Source organism: Terrapene carolina, unplaced genomic scaffold (assembly GCF_002925995.2).
Source record: "Terrapene carolina triunguis isolate 2854851 unplaced genomic scaffold, T_m_triunguis-2.0 Scaffold192, whole genome shotgun sequence".
In the NCBI taxonomy this organism is placed as follows: Eukaryota; Metazoa; Chordata; order Testudines; family Emydidae; genus Terrapene; species Terrapene triunguis.
In genome coordinates this window covers 1,914,705-1,940,503 of record NW_020664543.1, presented here as the reverse complement: position 1 = coordinate 1,940,503, position 25,799 = coordinate 1,914,705, and the positions used below count along the sequence as shown (strand labels likewise).

Below are 25,799 nucleotides of genomic sequence, written 5' to 3'. Positions count from 1 at the left end.
GACTACTAGTGGTTTATATGAAAGACATTTTAAACAGCATTTAACTTTTCACACTAGCAGGGAAAGTCTGCTTAGAGCCTGGCTTGACCACTCTGGCACCCAATTTAACAGGGATAGTGCCTGTTTCGTCCCCTTGGCAGGATGGAGTGCAGCTCCTCCTGCCCTTCCTTGGAGATTTCACAGCAGCAGCTCCCTCATTACACTATTATGCACTGTAAGACACCATGCTTTTGCTAGCAGCACTGAAAAAAAAAAAAAAATGCAGAAAACACACAATTCCAGCGTGCACTGCAGTTACATTCAACATCTTACACGTGTCAAAACGTCAAAAGGACTCATGCACAGTTTTCTTTCTTTTAAGCTTCTTTATTTAATTAGAACTCATCAAAAAGTATCTGAAATTGTTAAGAATGTACATTTGTGATGCTTGAGTTAAGCACTAAGATAAAGAAATCCTCTGAGAAATTAAGATTTCTATCTAATGGGTTATGTTTCGGTCACATGAGATTTAAAGTAACCTTGACAGAAGAACCTAAGAAAAAAATCAGGATTTCTCCACACGTGCACTATTACATATCACAGTCACCAAGCTTACAACATTCAGTTCAATGCATGCACGCAATGCAGACACTCTGCCTTCTTCAATATTCCCCATATGGTAAGGTGCACTCATGGACTTTCAGCCTAAAACATTAATAAGAATAAAAGATGTATTCGTATACCCCAAACCACTGGTGGAGATATAGTAAAGTGTTTAGCTAACTGAGCTAAGCAGCCAACAGTTTTAAGCAATGGGGACGTCATCAGTTATAAAGTACTTCAAAAACTAAGTAACTCTGGAAAACTCACTTCTTATAAGATGCCTCCTGTTTCTTCCTGAACTCAATGAATGGAAGACCTTCCAGTCCTGCCCAGATCTCTTCAGATTCAAGGTGACTATCCACCATCATGCCTTCATCAAGGTCAAAGGAAGCAGTGAAAAAGTGCAGAACAGGGAGGACACACACCCACTGGTCAACTTCCTCATCGATGCATCTCTGGCACAAGTGGCTCAAGTACTGTTTCATGCTAGAATGGATAAGAGATCATCCATGTTAGGAATGGTTAGTAAGTATGTTTGTCAAGTTTTGGGCACAAAAGTAAAAATATCGGAGGCGCTGCCTGAGCAAGTACATATTTACAAATGACATTTTATTACATCAGCTTGCAACCACCTCCTCAGAAGGGACGTACAAGTGAAGGACTGGAAAGAGGCTGTAACCTTGTCTTCACTTCACTAAATCTGCTGATAGGACTATAGTTGTGGAAACTGACGCCTCCTGTCCCAATATTACAATTGAAAAACAGAGGCAAGGTTTAAAAATTTTATTAAGATGATGTTAAAAATAAATTGTGAACAGAGTTTGAGCATAGAAGTTTCTGGTTATCAGGGAATAACATACAGATTATCGAGGGTGCAAAGTTTGGTTTAAGATAAGGTGGCATGAGGAATACATAATCTGCAATATCCCCGATTGGGGGTAAAAGGTTGATGGGTCAAAGTACAGACATTTAGATATGAGGATATGAAGTTCATAAAGTGGCTATGTTCGGGTGTGGAGTATAATGAGTGGATATGATGACACATGTCCATGATCACTATAGCTATTTGAAACATCTCATGCAGTAAGTGCCAGCTTGAAGGCACTGGGATAGCAGGCTCCTTAGAGGGAAATGCCTGAAGACAATGGTTGAGTATACCATTCTGCAGAAGGCAGTTAAGAAGAAATAAATGAGTCTTTCGACTATCTATAGAAGGACTTTCACAGACAACAAATGCTGAGAAATGGGAAGAGGGAGAAAACAGCCCCGGAGAACCTAATCAGATGGTAAAGAATAAACTTCCAAACCATCTTCAGGCCTTCTGTAAAATGATTTTAGTCTGTGCCAAATTTCCTCCATTCTGCAACTAAACTCTGGGTGGATTTGGGAGTTGGGCATGCCATTGTGGTTATCAATGCATATAGCCAATCTATCTCAGATCCTCCCTCTCCAACCTCCTCGTGCCCCCAAAGTACATTCCACACACAAAAAAGCCCCATGCTGATTGAGCGGATTTATAAAAACTCTGAGGGAATTAGCAAGCCAGTTTTTGTTTTTATTAAAAATACCACAGCATGACTGTTCTGCATACCTTGCTGACAGATACACACTTCAGTCCCATCCAATCCAGATAAGAAAAGTGCAAGAGGAATATACATAGATAATGGCTGCCTCTAGTTAAAAGTATTTTCATAAGTTTAGTCATTCCACACATCCACTAAATGCCACACCCTCACCTTACAGACCCTGAAACTGATAAAATACCTACCACGAAACCACTGAAAACACTGCCTTGTTATGATTCATTTCACGGAATAGGACTTCTTTTGGCTTCTGCTCCAAACACAGGAGGCTGCATACCCGACTCAGGTCCTCTTTGTATGTTGGAAGTGCATAGCATTCACCCAATATAACACTGATCAGCCCCAGCCCCAACCGGCTCTTCACTGACACATCCTTGGGTGGAGCGTTAGCACTGTTGTGATCAAGAAATGGCTGAGCTACTTTTCTCAAATAGTTCACCAGTAACTCCCTCACCTAAAACAAAGAGGAAGGGGGGGGAAAAAGGCACATAATCCAACTGCATTGATCAACTTTTTTTTTTTATTAAAGGGGTCATTTCTATCTCTTTCCCACTATTCCTCATACAGCTATCGGAACGATCCAATGGTATCAATGACAATTGGCTTATTGCAGGGCAAAGGTCTATTTATTGCTGCTTATGATGCTAGAAAGGAGTGTTTGGATTTTCATCATGCCTGACCATTGTAGATAGATGAGGAAGTGACACTGGTTAGATAAAGCCATCTTCCACACCATCAGAACTGAACCTTCCTGAGTCTGTTGCTCCTAACGGCACCACTCAAAGTTTCTATGTCTCAGAACAGAAGAATGGCCACACTGGGTCAGACCAATGGTCCCTCTAGCCCCGTATCCTGTCTTTCAACAGTAGCCGGTGCCAGATGCTTCAGAAGGAGTGAACAGAACAGGGCAATTATTGAGTGATCCAGCCCCTGTTTTCCAGTCCCAGTTTCTGGCAGTCAGAGGTTTAGGAACACCCAGATATAGGGCTGCATCCCTGATCTTAGCTAATAGTCATTAATGGACCTATGCTCCATGAACTTATCAAATTCTTTTTTGAACCCAGTTATACAGCAGCAGGTTTAAAACAAACTAAAGGAAGTATTTTTTTCAGACAAGGCACAGTCAACCTGTGGAACTCCTAGCCAGCGGATGTTGTGAAGGCCAAGACTATAAACAGGGTTTAAAAAAGAACTAGATAAATTCACAGAAGATAACCATTGATGGACCTATTAGCCAGGATGGGCAGGGATAGTGTCCTGAGCCTCTGTGTTTGCCAGAAGCTGGGAATGGGGATGGATCACTTGATGATTCCCTGTTCTGTTCATTCCCTCTGGGGCACCTGGCATTAGCCACTGTTGGCAGACAGGACACTGGGCTAGATGGACCTTTGGTCTGACCCAGTGTGGCCATTCTTTATGTTCTTATTCCTACCCGGTGTTTAGTATTTTTTAACCAGTTACTATCTATGAGAGGACCTTCCCTCTTATCCCATGACTGTTTATTTTGCTTAAGTGCCTTTGGTGTGGGACCTTGTCAAAGACTTCCTGAAGGTCCAAATACACTATAACCACTGGATCACCTGCTTCTGATGTACTTAAAACACACTTTGCTGTTACTATTAGGGCATGTCTACACTATAGCCCTAAGTCAACCTATGTTCGGGCCATTTACAGCCACCGCAGTAATTACTGTGGTGGCTGATGTCCACACTACCCTCCTTGGGTCGGTGGTGCGTGTCCTCACCGACTGAAGAGGGGCAGTGTGGGGTGCTGAGAGCCCTCCGCGAAGCTGCCCATTGGGAGCCCAGCACACACACACACACCCCCCACTGCCCCAGCTCTCACCTCCCTGCTCCCAGGGAGCAGGGGGGCAGCTGCCTGGGCTTCTCAGCTCCCTGAGTGGGGAGGCTCTGGGCAGCAGCTCGGCTGGGAGTGGGAAGCTGGGGGCAGCTGGGCTCTAGCATGGAGCTGTGAAATAGACAGATCAGCTGTTGGCTGTCTTGTCAACACAGACACCCCTACACCTCATATGAAGGTGGAGTTACGTCAGTGCAATAGGGCACTGACATCGGCAAGACAAGGCTGTAGTGTGCACACTGACATAATCAGGTCGATGTAAGCTGCCTTATGTCAACCTAACTGTGTAATATAGATCAGGCCTTGGTATCTTTTGCTAGTGCTCTTCCAATTCTTTTTTGGCCTGCTTAATTATATTTTTACACTTGACTTGCCAGAGTTTATGCTCCTTTCTATTTTTCCTCAGTAAGATTTGACTTCTAATTTTTAAAGGATGCCTTTTTGTCTCTAAGCTCCTCTTGCACTTTGTTGCTTAGCCATGGTGGCATTTTTTTGGTCCTCTTACTGTTTTTTTCATTTGGGGTATGCATATAGTTTGAGCTTCTATTATGGTATTTTAAAAAACATTCCATGCAGCTTCCAGGCATTTCACTCTTGTAACTGTTCCTTTTAATTTCCACTTAACTAACTTCCTCCTTTTTGTGTAGCTCCCATTTCTGAAGTTAAATGCTACTGTGGTGGGTTTCTTTGGTATTTCCCTCCCTACAAGGATGTTAAATTTAATTACATTGTGCTCGCTATTACAAGCGGTTCAGTTATATTCAGATCTTGGACCAGACCCTGTGCGCCACTTAGGACTAAATCAAGAATTGCCTCTCCCCTTGAGGGTTCCATAACTAGTTGCTCTAAGAATCAGTCATTAATAGCGTCTAGAAATTTTATCTCTGCATCCTGTCCAGAGGGGACATAGTCCCAGTCAATATGGAGATATTATAATAAACCCATTATTATTGGGTTTTCTGTTTTTGTAGCCCCTCTAATCTCCCTGAATATTTCACAGTCATTGTCTCCATCCTGGTCAAGTGGTCGCTCGTATATTCCTGTTGCTTTACTCTTATTAGTCAACCATGGAATTTCTATCCATAGAGAATCTATGGAACAGTTTGATTCATTTAAGATTTTTACTCTCTTTGACTCTATGCTCTCTTTCACATATAGTGCAACACCTCCACCAGTCCAACCTACTCTATAATTCCTATATCCTTTGTATCCTGGTATACTGTGTCCCATTGATTGTCATCATTCCACCAAGTTTCTGTGATGCCTGTTATATCAATATCCTCATTTAATACCAAGCCCTCAAGTCTGACTTGAAATATTGCTTCACTGGGCATGGAAAACCCCTTCAAGCCTTGGTCTGCCTTTAGGATAAGTGTACATTTTAATTTTTAAAAATGCAGCCTAGGCAGCATGTTCAGCTAGAGGAATTGTTATCTACCAACCCTCTCTCTGACAAAAAATGGAAGAGCATTGCTAAGCTCTAAAGGAAACCACCCACGTCTAGCCCTTTCATTAGGGGGAAAGAATAAAAAGGGAATATAGACTTGACCCAAAGTCCATTAAAATAAATGATTCTTTCCATTTACTCAAGTGGCTTTTGGATTAGGCTCCAGATGGGGAAGGGATCCCAAAGATAGATGAATGGTGGAAGAAAAAAAGGTAAGGAGTCATTTTAAAACCACCACTTTCCTAACTCACCAGAAAGTTAAATACTTGGTTAGAGCCTGGATTCCCCCCACCACCACCCTTGTCTGGAAGATCTGTGGAGGGAGAGCTTTAAACCCTAAAGAGATGGTGAAGTATTCTATGAAGAGTCCTGGTGGCAGATTATGGAGTCTAGGGAGGGATAGCTCAGTGGTTTGAGCATTGGCCTGCTAAACCCAGGGTTGTGAGTTCAATCCTTGAGGGGGTCACTTGGGGATCTGGGGCAAAATCAGTACTTGGTCCTGCTAGTGAAGGCAGGGGGCTGGACTTGATGACCTTCCAGTTCTAGGAGATGGGATATCTCCATTAATTATTATTATTTATTATTATAAGAAATCCAGTCTAATCTAGCTCAGTCAGATGTGAGAATTTGAGATACAATAACCTTGTCATAAATGAAGGGGGTAGCTCCCTTTTATGGACATCCAGCCAGCCAGCTAGCTATAAAATCCCTCTTGGTAGCTGTTCTCTACTTGCTTTACCTAAAGGGTTAAAAAAGTTCCCAGGTAAAGGAAAGGGAGCAGGCACCTGACCAAAAGAACCAATGGGAAGGCTAGAATTTTTTAAAATGGGGAAAAAAACTAAACTTCTTTGTCTGTTGTTGTTGTTGTTCTCAGTAGAAAGGGGACAGAACAGAGTCTGTTACTATGTTTTAAAAAGCTTTTTGCCAGGTATGGAAATCATTAGATCATACCTAGAACTACCCAAATATGTAAGTAGATTAGGAAATGTCTAGAAAGACGCGATTAGGTTTATTTCCTTTATTTTCTGTAAGGCTTGTGGACTCCTCTGTGCTAACCCTAAATGCTTTTGTTTGCTTGTAACCTTTAAGCTGGACCTCAAGACGGTTATTCCTGATGTTTAATTTTTGTAAGTGGTTTTTTAAAAATCTAGCAAAAGCCTAAATTCCAGATGTACTTTCTTTCTTTTTGTTTTTAATAAAATTTATCTTTTTTACTAACAGGATTTGGATTTGTGTGTCTTAAGAGGTTTGTGCACATGGTTTTTAGTTAGCTTGTGGCAACAGTTGATTTTTTTGTTTTCCTTTCTCAGCTCTTTCGGGGGGCGGGGGGACGGTGGTGAAAAGGCCTGAGGTACCCCACAGGGAGGAATTCCCAAGTGCGCCTTCCTGGGTTCCACGGGGTTTTGCGTTTGGGTGGTGGCAGCATCTACCCATCCAAGTTCAGAGAAAAGCTGTAACCTTGGGAGTTTAATACAAGCCTGGAGTGGCAAGTATTAATTTTTAGAGTCCTTGCAGGCCCCCACCTTCTGCATTAAAAGTGCCAGAGTGGGGAATCAGCCTTGACAATCCTCATAACCCAGAGTGGTTCAGACTTGAGCTAGAAATAAGCACAGAGAAAACCTACTGTGCCAAAGAGAGAGATGGTAGCAAAGACTTAAAAAAAATTGTTTACCAATATTTTTACTCAGCAAACAGCCAGGACATGTCCATATGCCATACTGGCACCTCTCTGAAATCAATAGTGTGTGTTCCAGGATCTCAAAATTTAATTAAAAAAAAAAAAAAAAGGATTTAGCTGTTATGGTTGCAAAGATGGCCTCATAAACATGAGCCAAGAGTAATCGACACAGAGATGTCCAAGTCTACAAAGAGCCTGGAACAACAGCTCTGAGATAGGAGCCGTACGGTTTATCTCAGATGCACAGTGATCATAATTTAAATATCAACACTGTTAAAGCCATCCCAGCAAGTACCACATCCCATGCTCTGGCTCCCTTTGGTGAGCAAGTATTGGTGCACTAAACCTCATACTGCAGCTAAGGCCAACTTCAGGGAGCAGGACTTCATGCAACAGGAAATAGTAAGTGTCACATACGGAAATAACTCACTCCATCACACAACAGAAAATTATCCATTACTTCCATCACAGGAGGCAAAACAGACTAAGGATCTCAACAGCAAAGTTAAAATTGCATATTTAATAACTGAATTTCAACCTCTTCCCCAATACGCTGTCAAATGTAATTAGAATACCTGCTTTTCTCCAAACTCTAGCGATGTCCATTGTATCGGCTCACTCTCATACACCATTGGCTTCCTAGTCACTATGTAAAACTGATGCAACTGGTTGAGAAAGTTCTTCATGTTGATGTCGGTCCATGTGGTGAGGATGCTGAAGATGGTCTCTAGCATAATTTCTGCTGCTATCTGCTTCCCTCTCTCAACATTTTTCTTCCGATCATTCCATCCAACCCAACTCTTAAAGCGTCTCACCAAACCATCAGGGGGTTTAGTGCATACTATATCATCATACTGGTGCCAATCTAATAATTAAAAAAAATTTTTTTACACATTTAACTTATAAGACAAGAAGCAGGTGTTTCAGTTTCCCTGCTGCCTCACATACCTGGGAGCAGACCAGCACAGGACACTGGAGTGGGATGAAGGAGATCTGAGTTCTGTCCCCAGGTTGGCCACAGGTCACTTCCCCTCTCTGTGTGTGTTTCCCTTCCCACCCTTTCTTTGATGTCTCCATTTAGATTCTAAGCTCTTCCAGGAATCAAGTCTGTCACATCTGGAGTGACAACTTTTTATTGGAACGTTGGCACTTCAAAAGGCAGCAGCAGAGACCAGCAATTACGTTTCAATAAATGTGACATACGTACAGATATACATGTGTTGTTAAATGTGTGAATCAGAGGCCATTAAAGATAATGGATTTAGATTATTTCATCCAAGTCTGTCCTTTCATATTTCTACACAATACCCCAAGCTTTCTCACATGGGTTTTTTGCCTGGATGTCACTGATAAGGCCGATTAATATCAGCATCATCTAAACATGCATAATTATGATGAAGACTAAACAGTCACACACTGTGGAAATCACCTTACCTCCCGAGCTGAGATAATTAGATGGTATGTATAAAAAGCGATTCACAAACACTCCTTCCGGGCAAGGTTTGTAAATTAATTCATATTCTCCGTCCTCACCACGTGAAATAAAATATTTGTAGGGAAATGATTTATTCATGTTGTCCTTGGAAATAGTCACACAACCCTCAATGAGGAGTCCATGCTCTCCCAGGTCCCTGTTCAATACAAAACAGCTTAACAGCGGCAGCAAGCTCGGACAATAGGCAAGTCAGACATCGGTTGCTCTAGTACTTGCTTCCTCCCCAGCTGCCAATTTTTAAAACGAGGGGAAAGACTTAAAATGATTTCCCTCTTCATTATACGTTTGATATTTTGCCCCAATACCCAACTAAGTGGCTGAGGAGGGCACAACTATGAAGTTAACCAACGAGCACATGCACAGTTCCCAGCAACAGAAATTAAACGTGACAACTAGACAGCTCAGATTTGCTCCCTTTTCCAAAATGGGGACCTCAGTAGCATCAGAGCACAGTGCAGTATTATACGTACCACTCAACCATCCAGTGGGCTATTATTATTTATTTTAGGTATATAAACATATTCACTCGCCTAGCAAATACTTCTGGAGTGACCCATAACCAGCATATTTCTTTTACATTCTATGGTGCAGCTGGTTTCTCTCCCTCCTCGACTGTGGCTCCCACACATACAGACAAGTTCTCTGGGGCAGGGACTATGTTTTTGTTCTGCGTGTGCACAATACCTAGCACACTGGGGTCCCGGTCCCCAACTAGGGCTCCTAGGAGCTAAGGTCACACAAACAAACAAACATCACTGTGAAGTAGTTAGGGTTCCCTCTCTCTCTCTTTCTCACACATATACCCCTACCTTACACATTTACAAAGAACTGAAAAGATAAAGCACTTAACAGTGTATATCATGAGTTCTTCAACACACAAGCACACACCTTATCATTACCACAACTACCATATACCATAACCTTAACTCTGCCCCTTTCACCCCTCATCCCTACATTACTTTTCTCTAACACTAGTAGTCATAGATGTGGTGAGGGAGACTAGGTGGTTGTGTTAGAGAGGGTAGTTTGATAAACGCTTGTGTGCAGGAGGATGGTTAAAGGTGGTGATAGAAGGCTGGCAACTCTATGGGAAACCAAACAAAAACTATCTAGAAAATTCAAAGGACCTAATTAACTGAAATTTCAAACTGACTGGCCACCTACTTTTTAGGGAAAACCCAATATTTTATTGCTCATTTTAAAAGGCAACCTTAACTATAGAATCACTAGCAGGTGCCACCATAATAATGATATATACATGGTTTTGGTCTCACCGTGCTCAAAGGCCCCACTTCCATGAAAATAAAACAATCACACAACAGGTTCAAAGGGGGGGAGGGGGGGGGGACATACTTTCCAAAGTACTAAATGAAATATTAGCCTAGGTCCACATTTTAAGAGACGAGGCCCTGATATTATCCTGCATGAATGTAGCCAAGCCTTATTTCAGATAACAGATCACAGGCCCTATCTAGACTAAGAAAAAAGATGTTTTTTGTAAGTCGAGTTAGCAAATGTGATTCGGCTAATGTAACTTGAAACATCCCCATCAAGTGTAGACACAGTTTAACACTAACTATCATGATTGTGAAGATGTTAAACTGTTTCTACACTAAGTCTGAAGGGGTGTCACATTAGCTCATTTGACTTTTAAAAGTACTTTTTTTCCTAGTCCAAACAGGGCTGCAGAAGAAAAATTACAACAGCCAGGGCAGAGACAAAATACCACACTTATGTCTGTTGCATTCTGGTTATTGTGAGGCAGGTAGTTAAAATAAGAGGCCTGAAATAAAAGTAAGCAGTGTTGGAACTTACAGAAAAGTACTTACTTTGTGCAGGTCAACTCACAGATGTTATCCTTCCAATCCATATATCCTGAAATGCCACGTGCCTTGATGAACACTTTATGCTGATCAGGATCTAGCTTAAAGTCTTTAGATAATATTGCATGGAAATACACTGTGACACCCTCTCCAAGATTCACCTGACTGTAATGATAGAGAAAATAAAGTTAAAATACTATTTAAATATTTGTGTAATTTAAAAAAAAAATGAATGCATGAGAGCCAACAGCTGTTTGTTTGCTTATTTATAGCCAATTCCATGAGTCGCATTAATATCAGTTTCAGTGCAAACTCCTCCACATCTGGCCAGATATGAAGGCCAATACATAGAATTCTCCTAGCAAAGTGAACATTACATACAAAGATACAAATTAGGAATAAGAAATTTTCTATAGCCAGGGAACAGAGAACACACTCCTATAACCTGTCACTGTCTGATGGCAAACAGTCTGGGATGTAAACTCGGATTACACACCAGTGATTATACACACCAACATTTTGGATGCAAAATATTGCTCCCGTGAAATACAGCAAGACCACTTCTGATGAAGCAGCATTCTCAAAAAACTCTCATATCTCCTATATCCCTACGTAGCTCTGCATCATTCTTGACCCTGACATATCTCTCTTTCCCTCATCTCCTGCTCTCTGCAATCTGCCCACCACCAAACCACAAAAATGTCTCTGTTTGCCACAGCTTTGACTGCTGGTAAGGAAACAGTCACTAGTGCCTTCATCCACTCTCACTCTGACAATTGCAATCCCTTCTATCTGGCCAGCTCAAGTCCGAGCTCTCAAAATTCTTGCATGTGAAGAATAATGCTACTGCTCACTCCTTTTCATGTACCAAGAAATCTGATCACAGAACATCACTCCTCAAGCAACTTCACGGGCTCCCTATTGGTTTCATTGAAAAATCCACTTGAAAAACTACCCTGCTTATTTTCGACTCTCTTCACGGACCCACTTCCTGCCTACCTCACAGATCCTGTCTCTCTCTAATCACCTTCCTGCTAACTCTGCTCATCTAGCAACTGCCTCCTCCCTGTAATCTCACCACTGCTGGTGAGAGAACCTTTCCTCTGTAGCTCCTCCCATCTGGAACAACCTTCTCGTATCTTCCCACCTCACGGAATCTAAGGGCTGGTCTACAACAGAAAATTAGACTGACCCAGCTACGTCACTCTGAGCAAGGTAGTTAAGCTGACCTAAGTCCCCATGTAGACAGTGCTAGTTTGACAAAAGAATTCTTCTGTCGACCTAGCTACCACCTCTCACGTAGGAGGATCACCTACACCAATAGGAGAACCCCTCCCCTCGACGTAACTCTATTGAAGTGCAAAAGCAGAACCACCCCCCTCCATCCCCTCTCCCCCACACACACACACACAAAATCAGCCACTTGGCTTGCAAAGTTGTGAATAATTCAAACACTAGGAAGCTTTTATTTTAAGCCTAGTCTATGCTGAAAAGGAAGAGTACCCATCTACAATTACCCAATAGCAGCTACTGGCTGGTCCTCATTACTTGCAACAGCACTTTAAAAAAAAAAAGGGAATACTCTACCTTGGCTTAATTCTATTTGCATTGGCGTCCTGATTTTTCTGCTGCTTCTTGTCCTTCTTATTGCCTGAAACAGCTGATGCATAATCTTTTTTAGGAGCTTCAATTGCCTTTGTTTGATTTGTCTTCTTTTCCATTTCTTTGGGTGTCCCCTTTCTTGGGGTTCCTTTGGCTTCCGCTTCCATGTTCTGTGACACAAACACACAGAATGAATCAAAAGCAGCGAACCTCAAAGACACGACTTTAATAGAAACCAACCGGATTTGTTCAAGGTGGCATGCGATATCTAAAGTACGATGTTGCATGTCAAACAACCCAATTCAAAACTGATTCAGTTGGGCCTGCATTTAGTGTTCTGCACCAGGGCTAGGTTCACTTCCAAAGACTGGTCAGTTCGTCACTCCCCAGGGCCAGAGGAAACGAGGGTGAATCTTCTGACCGATCTAACAGCCAGAGCTGCAAGAGTGCTCTGATCAGGTTTTACATGGAATCTAATGCCAATGTTGGCTGGCAAAAGTCACCATGTCGTAGGCTCCTGGAGGAAGGGGTATAAAGGAAGAGAAAATATCTACAATTCAACCGGTCCATTCTGGGACTGAACCCCACATTCAGAGGAGGTGTCAAGCCGGCATAATGAAGCAACATAGGCAATGTATATGCATTTCTGTAGTGTGTGGACTGTTCTGAGCACTGCTGTGAGATTGGGGAATGGGGGGACGACGACTGGACCATGAGATAAAGTTCAATACAATGAGTTTTTCAGGTTCTATGGGGAAAAACTGACAGGGATCCTGAGCCATTTAACAGCTGTACACGCTTCATTAACAACGGAGAGAAAACTGACAAGAGCAATGTCGAAAATTACACTCATTTCACTGAATAAAGTTCTGCTCAGAGATAAAGCTGAACCCAATGGGGGGCTTTGGAGAGGGGAAGAGAAGACTTAACCCCAAGATGGTTTAGTAAATCACACAGCAACGGAGAGGCACTTGGACTACTGTAGTATAGTTATTCTTGCACTAAGGGCAACTCTTCCACCCCTGGAACTAACCAAAAGTGAACAGAGAAGTTCACAGATGTAAGACACAACTGTGCAAATAGACTGGCAAGATGCTGCAAAGCGCCCCCTACTTCCTCCCTACCTCCTCAGGTTGTTCGACTGGGGTGGCAGCAATGAACAGGCTTCATCTTACTGCAGTAACCATTTCAAAGTTCAAAAGAAGGAAACTTATTCCAACATAATCATATGGTTATTTGGCAGTTTACCTTTGAAACTGGAGCACTTGCTTGCTGCTTGCTCTCTTGTTCGACTTTTCTGCTCTGTGTTGTTTCAGCTTCAGAAAAGGAGACTTTCTTCTTCTGACTTTGATGGTCTGCATCAGAATTTGAATCCTTACTCGCAGGTGCTTCCATATCGGAGCAAAGCCCTAAGGACACACTCTCTCCCTCTTCTTTGGAAGCCAGTGCATTGCTGTCTCCCCCTGACGTCTGGGTATCTGATCTATTTCCTGAAGGCTGATCAACTTCAGCAGGGCCCCTCTCACTTTCCTTCTTGTCAGAGCCCTTATTTTCTCTGGCCATTTGTCCATCACTTGGCGAACTTTCATCTTCCATCTTCTCCTCTGTGGCTCTGGAGCCTGCAGGCTGAGCAAACTCATCATTGGTACCATTCTGCACTGACTGGTGCCTGGTGTCACTGCTGCTGGGATTGTCTTCCACAATCGTCTCTGGACTTTGACCTTCATTTCCCAAGGGGCATAACGAACAGTCACTTTTAATCTGACTTTCGTTGTTACAGGGAGAGGACTCAGCCTCTGCTTTGGCCACTTCATTCTCTTGGATTTGGCTTTCTTGTGTTGGATTTTTTGCACCAGCCAATTCTGAGCTCAAAGAAGAGTCCAGACTACAAAGTGCTGAACTTACAGAGGTCAAAGAGTCCTGCATCCCAGAGCCGGAAGGATTCTTCTTACTCTTATTCCTCTTTCTCTTTTTCTGTGTAGGGAAGTAAAAACACACACACATCCTCACTTACTCAGAGTGGGGAAATCCTGTATTCACTGCTTCCCTTAACATAGCGCGTATGTCCTCAATCCCCGTGTCCCTTGTAGGTGGAGACAGAATAACTAGTCCATCTCTGTCATACTCCAACCCCAGCCCCCAAAACATCCTTGCTTATGCCATCACTTTCTGATTTTAAAGACAAAGGGAAACGGGGGGTTGGGGGGGATAAAATCCTACCTTAGCTCAGAGAGAAGGAAAATGCTTTGTGTGAGCTACTTAAAATTAAGAGAGTCCTAACCAAATTCTAAACTAGGTAACTGCATTTGACCTAAGCACTGCTATTTTAAGTGGAGACCTGACTCTTCCTTACTTCATGTCCTCCACTCTTGCAGGAATAGAACCGCTGCTTTAGATATATTCCAGCTCAGAGGCTGCTGCATTTCATGAATGAGGAAGGGAGTCCTGTATCTATGGTTGGTAAAGGTCTTTGGGGGAAACCTTCAGAATGAAAAGTTCTGTATAAAATGTATAATATTATGATGCTCTGAAAAGGACACGGTCTAAGCCTTCCTGCCAGCTTCTCACTTGCTCCATGATTACAGCTGGTTGTATTTATAGAGTATTTCACTCCTCGGGGAAGGTGAAATCGAGGGTCCTGGCAATGTAAGTAGGGAGCTGTGTGTAAGCAGGAAAGGCCTTTTTTTTTTTCCCCTTCTTATTGATAAAGAAACCAAATCTGATACAAAAATTCTTCGAACAGTTTTCAATGCTGCTACAGCAAAGTAGCAGCGTCACTCTCCCAAGTATCAAACTAAAGAATTTTACACATTCTGTTCAATGCCCCCGACTGAGAATACGAAATAAAAGGGTCAGTTTCACAACACACAATAACGGTTCTGGTGAGACGAACGTGCTTGGAGTATTGGAGCAATGGAAGGGACACACTAGCTGAAAGTGAGAGAAGGATATCTGTGGATTTCCCTGAAGCCAGGCTCTTCCTGGCTGAGAATCCTCTTATGACCTCTTCCAAAACTAATTGGCTTGCTTCCCCACTCACCTGCCAGTCAAAACTATCAAACCCAGGCCAGATTCACCGTATTTGCTGCTTTTAAACTCAGGCAGGTGGGGAAAAAAACAAAGGTCTTCCCACCTCATGCTTCCGATTGTCACTCCAATGAGCATCCAGCTGGGTCGCAGGTAACCAAGCACAAACAATAGCGGGAGAGCAATGGTGAATGTGGACAGACACGGACAGCTACTACAAAGCACCCTGTTAAGCTGGAGGAGGGAAAGACTTAGAGCTATGTGATGAAAGGAGAGAAATGACAAATCCATCCGCCTCATTTGCCAGCACAGAGATTGTGAACAGAGACTGGTTCCAGATTCAGAACTACGTATACACAGGAATTACAGAGACACTGGCTTTGCCCAATGCGTCAGGCAGGGACCATTCAGGAAACTGCTGACAGCAGTTATTAAGTTTAATCACTTCAGGCTGGCATCCAACTGTGGACCCAGAACAGACACCTGTGCTAGTAATTGGGGCTTCAGGCCAATGCGCTTGCTTAGGCTGCTCCGGGTAGAGGAACTACTCATGAGAACTACCTGCTGTGGGCTTGTAGGAGATGGGCTGCTATCCTCAAATTGGACTGGTTTCTCCTTTCTCCTCTTTCTGGAAAGGGGATTAGCATCATCCAACTCACTCCAGACTACACCGCTTGCAGCTTTTGCTGTCTGTTGAAAAATGGCTTCACTTTCAGAGAGATCAGGAAGTGAGGTATAATTGCTAATCAATATTTATCGGTCAGGGTAGGCTGAGTAGTACTTTATACTGCAGTGTTCATTTGTAGCTTGCATTTTTAGTTTATGGCATGGGCAATTTTTAATAAAATTATTTCTCTATTTTCTCTCCTTGAAACAAGTCCGATTTTCCTCCTGCCGCTCCTTATGAACGTTATCCGGCAAGTGCGTGAGACTTGGGGGCGGGGAGAAAGCATACCCTCTCCAACTACCACTTCGCTCATCAACACGCGACACTGGAGAAGGAGAGACTGTGCAAGGAACCTGGCACCGCAGTCCCTACAGGAACCAAAGTGACAATGGAAATATGTGTATGCAGTGTTGTTGTAGACATGTCGCTCCCACGGATTTATGGCTTATTATGGTAAAACAATCTGTATCCCACTAACACCCCTTTTTATCCTAGGACTACAGGGGTGTTAACAGAGATGGTGTCCCTAGCCTCTGTTTGCCAGAAGCTGGGAATGGGAGACAGGGGATGGATCACTTGATGATCACCTGTTCTGTTCATTCCCTCTGGGGCACCTGGCTGGCCACTGTCTGAAGATGGGATACTGGGCTAGATGGACCTTTGGTCTGACCCAGTATGGCCGTTCTTTTGCCAAATGGGTCCGACGGTTCAGGTTCCTCAGTGCCCAAGACTGATGGTGAATAATAGAGCTGAAGGGTCAAATGCCTAGTAGCTAAGTTAACAATCGACAGCTGAAAGACTCAGAGATAAAGGAAAAGGCTAAAACTCAAAAGAAGAGGAAGAAGTAACAGAATAATAATTCCACATGGTGGTTTGCCCTTTATAGGGCCTAAGCACTATCATGAATATTCATGCTAATGCCCAACCTTCCAGGCCCAAATCTAACTTTCTCACCCACATAATATTGGGGTGCACTTATTCTATAGCCTAACATATCTATACATATTAATCCAATTAGCTCATTCTCAGACCTGTCACTTCTTGCCTGAACTGGTTTATGGTTGTTACTTCCACGTTCCTGCAGTGTTCCCTGTGGTCACTGTTTACCACTGAGTTCCGACTCCTACTCTTCAGTAGACACATCTAAGGGCTTGTCTACATTACGGGCAGCGATCGATCCAGCAGGGGTCGATTTATCGCGTCTAGTCTAGAGTTGACGGGAGAGCGTCAGCCATTGACTTACTGCAGTGAAGACACCGCAGTAAGTGGATCTAAGTACATCGACTTCAGCTACATGAATAACGTAGCTGAAGTTGCGTAACTTAGATACACACACACACACACACACACACAGTGTAGACCAGGCCTACTTCACCATACTTATGCTAACTTGCTGAAACTAATCATACAAGATACAGACCTCTAGGCTCCTTGCGTTACAGCCAAACATAACAGAGTAAACCAAACAAAATACAATCAAATAAATGAGCAAACCAGTAGCTAATAGGCAGGATATAATAAAGCAAACCAGCAGGCTAGCCCTATGGGCTACACTCCACATTGGATTAATTTCACCCTGCAAGTGTATTGCTCTCTGACCATCACAGAAAGCCCAGGTTTTAAGTGGGCAGTTCACAAGTCTCAGTGAAATTTGTTTAGCTGTTATCATATTCACTTATCTACATACAAAAATCACAGTGCTGGAAGTTACAGATTTAAAAACAACAACAACAAAACCCAAAAACCCAAACACACACTGATCACACCACAATAAAATCAGGGAACGTACTATGCCAGTGGCAAAAATGCATAACTGTAGGTATTTCTGCCAAAATTATATTACAAAATAAGTTCCCTGTTCATCCCTCCACATGTATTCTGGTAAAAAGCAACAGAGGATCCTGTGGCACCTTTAAGACTAACAGAAGTATTGGGTATTCTGGTGTATGACATTTCAGACAATGGTTTATTGTCTACTGTTGTGTAAGTATTGTTTGTTGTATAATAATTTTGGGCCAATGTTTACCACATGAATCCCATTCAAAGAACTAATTAATATTTTAATTAGAATCTAGAAAAATTCTGATTATGATAGTAGCTGTAAAGTTTCTATGTTCATGAGAGATTTTGTTAACTCACAAAACTGGAAACAGCAGAGGCATGTTGGGTTTTTTTTAAATGTCTTGGGGATCTCAATTAGAATATTCTGGAACTTAATAAAGCTGTCAGTGTTATGAAGTCACCATTAAAGAAAGAGGCAGCTTGGAACAATTTTTTTAAGTCCTCTGCTATAAGTTGTAATAAAAGAGGATTTGAAATCCAAGTAACTCTGAGAATCTGTTTTCCCAAGCATTTAAAGTTTTCAGCAATATGAGAATCGGACATTAAAGGACTTGTCCACACGAGAAAGGTTTTGCTATGCAGTACCAGCATACCGTCCTAGTCCAGATGCAATTTATAGCAGCAAAAGAGTGCTATTGCTGGTATAGCTTCTTACACCAGTTCCCCGAAGAAAGTAAGATATGCCATCAAAAGAATTTTTGGCCGGCATAACCATGTCTACCCTAGGGCTTTTGTTGGTACACACATGTCAGAAAGGTCATATCCCTAAGCAACATTATTATACTGCCAAAGGTTTCTAGTGCAGACCCAGCCTAACGTAGCAGCATTGGCTGACAAATCCCCTAACAAGCAGATATTGACTTGGGACAGACAGATTTTTAATCCTGAAGCTTTCCTGTATCATTTATTGATTCTATTCTTGCTGGAAACATATTGTTAGGGGAAGCTGTATAATTCAGTATCTCAGCGACATACACGGAGACACCATTTGCTACCAAATTTATTATATTAAAATATGTATCCGATTTCCTTTAAAAAAAATGCAATTAGTGGTTCCAGACCAAGAACAAAAAGCATTAGTAATAGGTGCCTCATTCTGTAAACGAGAGAGAAAGCAGAGGAGTTATTTGTTGAATCATGCTTCTTGGCACACGGTGTCCTTACCCACTCCAATACTGCAGGGAAATGGGAAGATTCCTCAAGGTCTCCGCACAGTACACAGTCTGAACCAGCGCATTCCGACATACTCACTTTCTTCTTCGAGACACCGCTTTGAGTCCCCAAGCTCTGTGACAGCAGCTCTCCTGGCTTTCCCTGTGTTTCTTTGGTCAGTGGTTGTCCATCAGCAGCCGGCACTGAGAAGGCGCCCTCCACCTTCAGTTCTCTCCCACTCTCCACTTCCCCCTCAGGGACTGGAGCTGGCTTTACATCTCCACTTCCTACAACTGAGAAAAAGTTCTCTATTAATTTTACAGTGAGGAAACAAGGAGACGACAAAATGTAATTCTCAGCCGGAGTGGGGGAAGGAAGAAGGGAAATCACAAATGCTGATTAAATGCATTGACTGAGACATGAACACTGCTTCCACACCCCTTTCTGAAGAGCACACTGGAAATAACCTCAGAAGGGAGGAAAGGAGCAATGCTCAGCCCTAAGCCAAGATTAAGAGAGAAGGGCCAGTGAAAATGACTAAACTGGAAGCCCCACTCTGAGACCACTTGCATCACGTGACCAAAACTGCACAAGCCTTTGAACTTATACTGCAAAAAAGGAGATTAGAGAGGGCTGGTCCTGAAAGTATATTTCAGCCCCTAGGCTGAAATCTCAAAGCATCCCTTCCTCTGTTCAGTGCAGAAATATGCCCTCCTCCTCTGTCAAAAGCATCAAAGTTACAGGGCTGGCTGCACCTTAAAGCGAATAGTTCCAGCATTGTTCCTTAATGACTCTTAAGTGTTGGCTGAGAGGTGGCTATCTTTCTCCAGCCATTCTTCTCCTTCCTGCCTACATATCAGAGAGCCCCCTACTGAGTTAAAGGAATACATTCATACAGCAGACATCCCAATAACCAGGCCAGCATACAGTATCCATAAATTTTCACAGGGCAGCTCCAAATCTGTCACAGGAGGCACAGGAAGGGAAAAAGGTCCATAAGAAAGTAAGAAAAACATTCGATGAAACATGCCATGATTTGCAATCAAACCAATCTGCGTGTGGATGATAGGGTCAGATACATGGCACAAGAAAACTCTTCAGAGCTATCCTTTGCCCACACTTCTGCCCATACCTGCCATCCCATCACGCAGATCCTGCCACAGCATGAGCGCTGCACATTCCAGGGGAGGAAGTGATTCTGGTAGTGGACAAGTAGTAAATCAATACTGTCACCTATACTGCCAGATACTTGCTTATAGCAGCTGTGTTTCATAGTGCTTTTGTGCTCAGGGTATCATTAACTTGTGTATTTTTCATATTTTTTTACCTGCCTTTGTTAGCATGTCATTCCAATCATCTTCAATTGCTCTCAGCTCCTTCCTTTTCCCTCCAAGAATTCCCCCCCCCCACACACACACACACACACTTTTGGCTTCCCATACATGCCATGGCTTTATGCAGTATCATCTTGAGTGGTGCATTCACCATTTTCCTGGACACTACTGTGCTAATAAGCGATGGTCACATAAATACCACCCTATACCGGAAACCTACTGACCGCTACACTTACCTACATGCCTCCAGCTTCCATCCAGGACACACCACACGATCCATTGTCTACAGCCAAGCTCTAAGATATAACCGCATTTGCTCCAATCCCTCAGATAGAGACAAGCACCTACAAGATCTCTATCAAGCATTCTTAAAACTACAATACCCACCTGCTGAAGTGAAAAAACAGATTGATAGAGCCAGACGAGTACCCAGAAGTCACCTCCTACAAGACAGGCCCAACAAAGAAAATAACAGAACACCACTAGCTGTCACCTTCAGCCCCCAACTAAAACCTCTCCAGCGCATCATCAGAGATCTTCAACCTATCCTGAAAGATGATCCTTTACTCTCACAGATCTTGGGAGACAGACCTGTCCTCGCTTACAGACAACCCCCCAACCTAAAGCAAATACTCACCAGCAACCATACATCACTGAACAAAAACACTGACCCAGGAACCTATCCTTGTAACAAAGCCCGATGCCAACTCTGTCCACATATCTATTCAAGTGACATCATCACAGGGCCTAATCACATCAGCCATACCATCAGGGGCTCGTTCACCTGCACATCTACCAATGTGATATATGCCATCATGTGCCAGCAATGCCCCTCTGCCATGTACATTGGCCAAACCGGACAGTCTCTACGCAAAAGAATTAATGGACACAAATCTGACATCAGGAATCATAATACTCAAAAACCAGTGGGAGAACACTTTAACCTGTCTGGTCATTCAATGACAGACCTGCGGGTGGCTATCTTACAACAGAAAAACTTCAAAAACAGACTCCAACGAGAGACTGCTGAGCTGGAATTGATATGCAAACTAGATACGATCAACTCAGGATTAAATAAGGACTGGGAATGGCTGAGCCATTACAAACATTGAATCTATCTCCCCTTGTAAGTATTCTCACACTTCTTATCAAACTATCTGTACTGAGCTATCTTGATTATCACTTCAAAAGTTTTTTTCTCTTACTTAATTGGCCTCTCAGAGTTGGTAAGACAACTCCCACCTATTCATGCTCTCTGTATGTGTGTATATATATCTCCTCAATATGTTTCACTCTATATGCATCCAAAGAAGAGGGTTGTAGCCCACGAAAGCTTATGCTCTAATAAATTTGTTAGTCTCTGAGGTGCCACAAGTACTCCTGTTCTTTTTACAGATGTTACCAGTTTCCTCCTGCATAATTCTCAGGGCAGAATTGTCGAGTGTGAAGTGAACAGGGCCTTGGTGTGCGCACGTGGGTATGAAAGGCAAAGCCAACAAAGCCCAACAGCTTATCTATCCCCACAGAGAGCAGGAGGCACGTAAATAAATCACAAGAGTCAAAGCATAAAATCTCCTCCCCTTCCCCCCAAAAAACAATAAGGAAACAAATACAATGCAAAAAAATCTACAAGTAAAATGGGGGTTTAAATAACAAATGTAATATAGAAGGTGGCCTGCAAAGGAGGTGGGATAGAAATCACAGTTGTGTCCTTGTTCGCTTCTTTATGATGCATGAAAGGGGCCCGAAAGGATCTGAGAAATAATTCCACTTGTGTTTTACATGACAAACTCAAGTCCTGTGACTCTGTCTAGGCTGAAAGACTTGTTCTGTAGGGCACCTAGCTCTATAGTACTGTAAGTATGAACTTAAATCTAACGTATTTTTAAATGACTTTATACTAACAAGTATCAGAGGGGTAGCCGTGTTAGTCTATATCCACAAAAACAACGAGGAGTCCAGTGGAACCTTAAAGGCTAACAGATCTGATAAGATGTCACCGGACTCCTCATTGTTTTTATATTAACAGGATCTCAAAAGCAGCTTTGAAGCAGTTTTGTCTTTGGGCTTTGTTAGAGCAAGATGACCTTGTCAAACCATAGGTGATAGTTCGGTAATTTCTTACTGTGGGTTGTGCGGCCCTACGGCCTGACCTGTGCTACAGTTAGGTTGATGTAAAGCAGTTTACATTGACATAACTCTGTAAGTAACTACACTAAAATGCAGTTCCCACCAATGTAACTGGCCCACTATACCGACTTAATAACACCAGCTCCACAAGAGGCATAGCGCCTAGGCTGACGTAGTTAGGTTGATGCAGTGTCAGTGTAGACACTGTGTTGCTGACATCCACTGTTGCTGCCTTCAGAAGACGTCCAACAATGCCCCACACTGACAGTTAAATCGGTGCAAGCGCTCCTGGTGAGGACGCGCACTACTCACACAAGGAGCGTAGTGTGGACATGCAAAAGCAATTTAATTACTGTGGGGCTGTAAGTCAACGTAACTTAGGTCGACTTAATTTTATAGTGCAGACTTGCCCTAAGTGTCATTGCTGAAATGTGAGGTTTGAATGAGTAAGGGGCACTGATAATTGTGTAGGTCAAAAGGCAACGGGCTATAAGTCAGGTCCAAGGAAGTGGCTAGGCCTTAAGGTCCAGAGACCCATTTGTCAGTCCCTAACTATTAATCCAGATAAGGAGTTGTAACAGTTTTGATGGAGTCATCTCCTGTTGTTTCCCTGCTCTCGCCTGCTCAGAGGAGAAAAAAAGGACTGTGGCCTCAGACACATGTAGTGGAGAAACGTCCATTGGAGGGAAGGCCCCAAAAGTGAACCAAAGGTTAAGCTTGATCACGCTCTACCAGGATTGGGCAATGCAGTTGCAGTGCGAAGCTGCAATACCCTGATTCACTTGCAAGATCTCAGGCAAGAAACCAGGCAAGAGACTGAGAGGTATTAGCAGATCAAATTGCAACCTCAAAAAGTCCAGGTAAATGAGCAAGCAGCGGTCTCAATCTACTTTCTTATTGAATTATTGATTTTAATTTATGCTGTTAATTCCTTGATTAATTCATCTGATTTCCACTGCAACTTCAGTTTAATTATTGCATTGTTTAGTGTTGTAGGGAAGTTCGCTTTACATTTCCCTGTTTGTCTTCTCAGTGCAATTCATAAAACATACACTGAATTGGTTTTGTCTCCTCAAATTGCCATGACATCTAAACAACCTTAAAGCAGAAAGATTTGAATGAAAACATTGATAAGCCATTTGGCTCAGGCCTGAATTAAACCCCATTACTATTTTACACTATGATGATAACCAGACAACTAGTGCAGAGGTGAGATACATTTGCTACGGACTGAAAGCTGAGCAGTTGAGAGAGAAGGGATTTTCAATTAGACTGCTCAAAAGTGTGTGTGTTTTATTAGCACCTATTTAACTTCAGTGATTATTTAACATTTGGAAAAGGAAGCTGATTAAAGATTCAGCACCCGCCGCCCATTCAGTGTAAGGCAGGCCTGCACAACATGCGGCCCACGTGGGCTCACTGTGCGGCCCGCGGGCAAGCGGCGGGGTGGGGCTGCTGGGTTCGCCCCCTGCCCAGGGGGGCCCCGCCTCACAGCCCCGCATGCCCGGGCCGCGCTCCAACCGCCCTATCGGCCAGAACCGCACGTCTCTGTCTCCTGCTCCCTCCGCCTGGCGTACAACGGGTGCATCGCTTCCGGGGCCCGCTGAGGCGGGAAGCGCTGGGCACGAGGCAGAGCCGGTAAGTGCCAAGCGAGGGGAGGGGCACCCAACCTGGGCTCGAGCTGCAGCTCGGGGGGGGGGGGGGGGGAAGAACTGGCCCGAGACACCTCCTCCAAAACCCCCCTTCGGTCGGGGGCGGGGTGGCTACTACGCTGGTTGGTCCCAGGGCAGCCTCTGTAGTGATCGGGGGGTGTGTGGAGGTGGGGGTTGAACTGTCTGTGGGCAGCCAGGAGACGTGTGCGTTGCACCTGTCCTGCCCCGACTGCTGCCCCCTTCCCCGGTCCAGGGACCTCCCCCCCCATACCCCTGGGCTCCCTGCGGCCCCTGTGTTTGTGTGTTGGACAGTCACATCCAATCCCTTCACACTGCCCCCCTTCCCCCTCCCCTTAGTTCATAGCCCCAGAAAATCCCTTCAAACTGTCCCCCTTTTCCCCTCCCCTTATTTCATGGGGGTATGACAAGCCGAGCGGGTGGGCGGGCAGTGGCGGCGAGGATTTATACTTGGGGAGGGGGATAAGGAGGCGAGCGGCAAGTCGGTGGCTGGAGGGGGGTTGTTTCCGCAGGGCCGGGCGGCGCTGGGGCAGGGGATGTGTTTCGGGGGGGCTGGGCGGTGCTGGGAGGGGGGGGTTTGGGGGGACCGGGGGGTTTCGGCCCTCAGCTGTTTTCTTTGGAGGAATATGGCCCTCGCTGCTTTACGAGTTGTGCAGGCCAAGGCATTAGAGCTCTTTGCGTACTCCTGCCAAACCAACGAAGAGCAGCCTTGACACTCCAGATATTTCTAAAGTAAAAAGCAATCAGGAAATTTCAGAAATAAAAACAAAAGAACATAAGAACGGCCATACTGGGTCAGACCAATGGATCATCTAGCCCAGAATCCTGTCTTCCAACAATGGCCAATGTCAGGTGCTTCGGAGGGAATAAACAGAGCAGGTAATCATCAAGTGATCCATCCCCTGTCGCCCAGTCCCAGCTTCTGGCACGAATGTTTCAGGCCTCCTCTATCAATCTTAAAGCAGGAAACAGCAAAAACCCAATTACAAAAAAAAAAAAATCCTTTGTTTGCACAGTGCCCAACACAACACGCGTCTAAGGGTGCTACTGCAGTAAAAAGTAACAATAATAATGACATTTATAAGGCAGAGACAAGGCAGGCAACTGGATTCTCACCCTGCCCATTGTCAGGTGGGGGATTCCCAGCGTTGGGGAACAGGTCCCAGCCACACACCTCTGCACAGACTCCAACCCTCTCTCCAGGAGATCAGAGGTAACCCTTGGAACAAGTACCATGTTTTACAAAAGCACAACACTTTTATCCAACCCAGCAAAGCCAGGAGCAGACCCAGGTCAGGATCTCTAGCAGGGGTTACACAAACTCCCTTGCCCTGATACAGTACGCAGCCCGCCCCTACCCCCACACCTAGCCAGACATGCACAAACTCTTTGCCTTGTGTCGATGCAACCGCACCACCCTTGGGTCAGTCCAACCTGTCTGTGCCCTCTGCTGCTTGCTGCTTGGTATCAGCTGGCCTGGAATCTCCAGCCTGTGCGTCCTTAGCAGTCTCCTTTTGTCTCTCCTCCAAGCAGCTCCTAGTTCAGCTCTGCCTGCCTCCATCCCGGTGTCTCTCTGCCCCAGCCCAGCACTGCTACTTTTCCCGCTGCTCTTTCTTTGTTCTCTCTACAAGTCTTCCCAGTTCCTGGGCTTGTCCGGCCCCACCCCCCTCCCTCCTCCACCTGCTCATTGGCTCAAACCCTCCCAGGTGGTCCACAGTTATGTCTGTGTCCTTGTTCTGGAGTGGCACTCAACCCCCAGCCAATCTGGTTTGTGCAGCAATGGGGAGGAGGTTACCTCAGGGCCATTCCCCCCACCACCACCACCTCACTCTGTACTTCTCTTGCTTTGGGGCCAGGACCAGGGTCAGGTTCTTCCAGTAGAGATCCCCCCATCATGTGAGCCACCCCAC

General features: G+C 44.1%; 1 protein-coding gene across 1 annotated transcript in view; it reads right to left on the bottom strand.

The window, feature by feature from the left end:
• The window catches only part of RNF213 (ring finger protein 213), an 83,697-nt gene extending 58,247 nt beyond the window's left edge, over nt 1–25,450 (bottom strand). The window contains exons 1-10 of the mRNA XM_026654454.2: nt 25,324–25,450; nt 18,855–19,048; nt 15,656–15,784; nt 13,316–14,041; nt 12,053–12,237; nt 10,472–10,630; nt 8,582–8,778; nt 7,723–8,012; nt 2,351–2,619; nt 850–1,068 (exon numbers count right to left, since the gene is read on the bottom strand). Coding sequence (XP_026510239.1) covers nt 850–1,068; nt 2,351–2,619; nt 7,723–8,012; nt 8,582–8,778; nt 10,472–10,630; nt 12,053–12,237; nt 13,316–14,041; nt 15,656–15,784; nt 18,855–19,048; nt 25,324–25,450 — 2,495 coding nt within the window. The remainder of the gene's footprint in view (nt 1–849; nt 1,069–2,350; nt 2,620–7,722; nt 8,013–8,581; nt 8,779–10,471; nt 10,631–12,052; nt 12,238–13,315; nt 14,042–15,655; nt 15,785–18,854; nt 19,049–25,323) is intronic.
• Between the last annotated feature and the right edge of the window lie 349 nt (nt 25,451–25,799).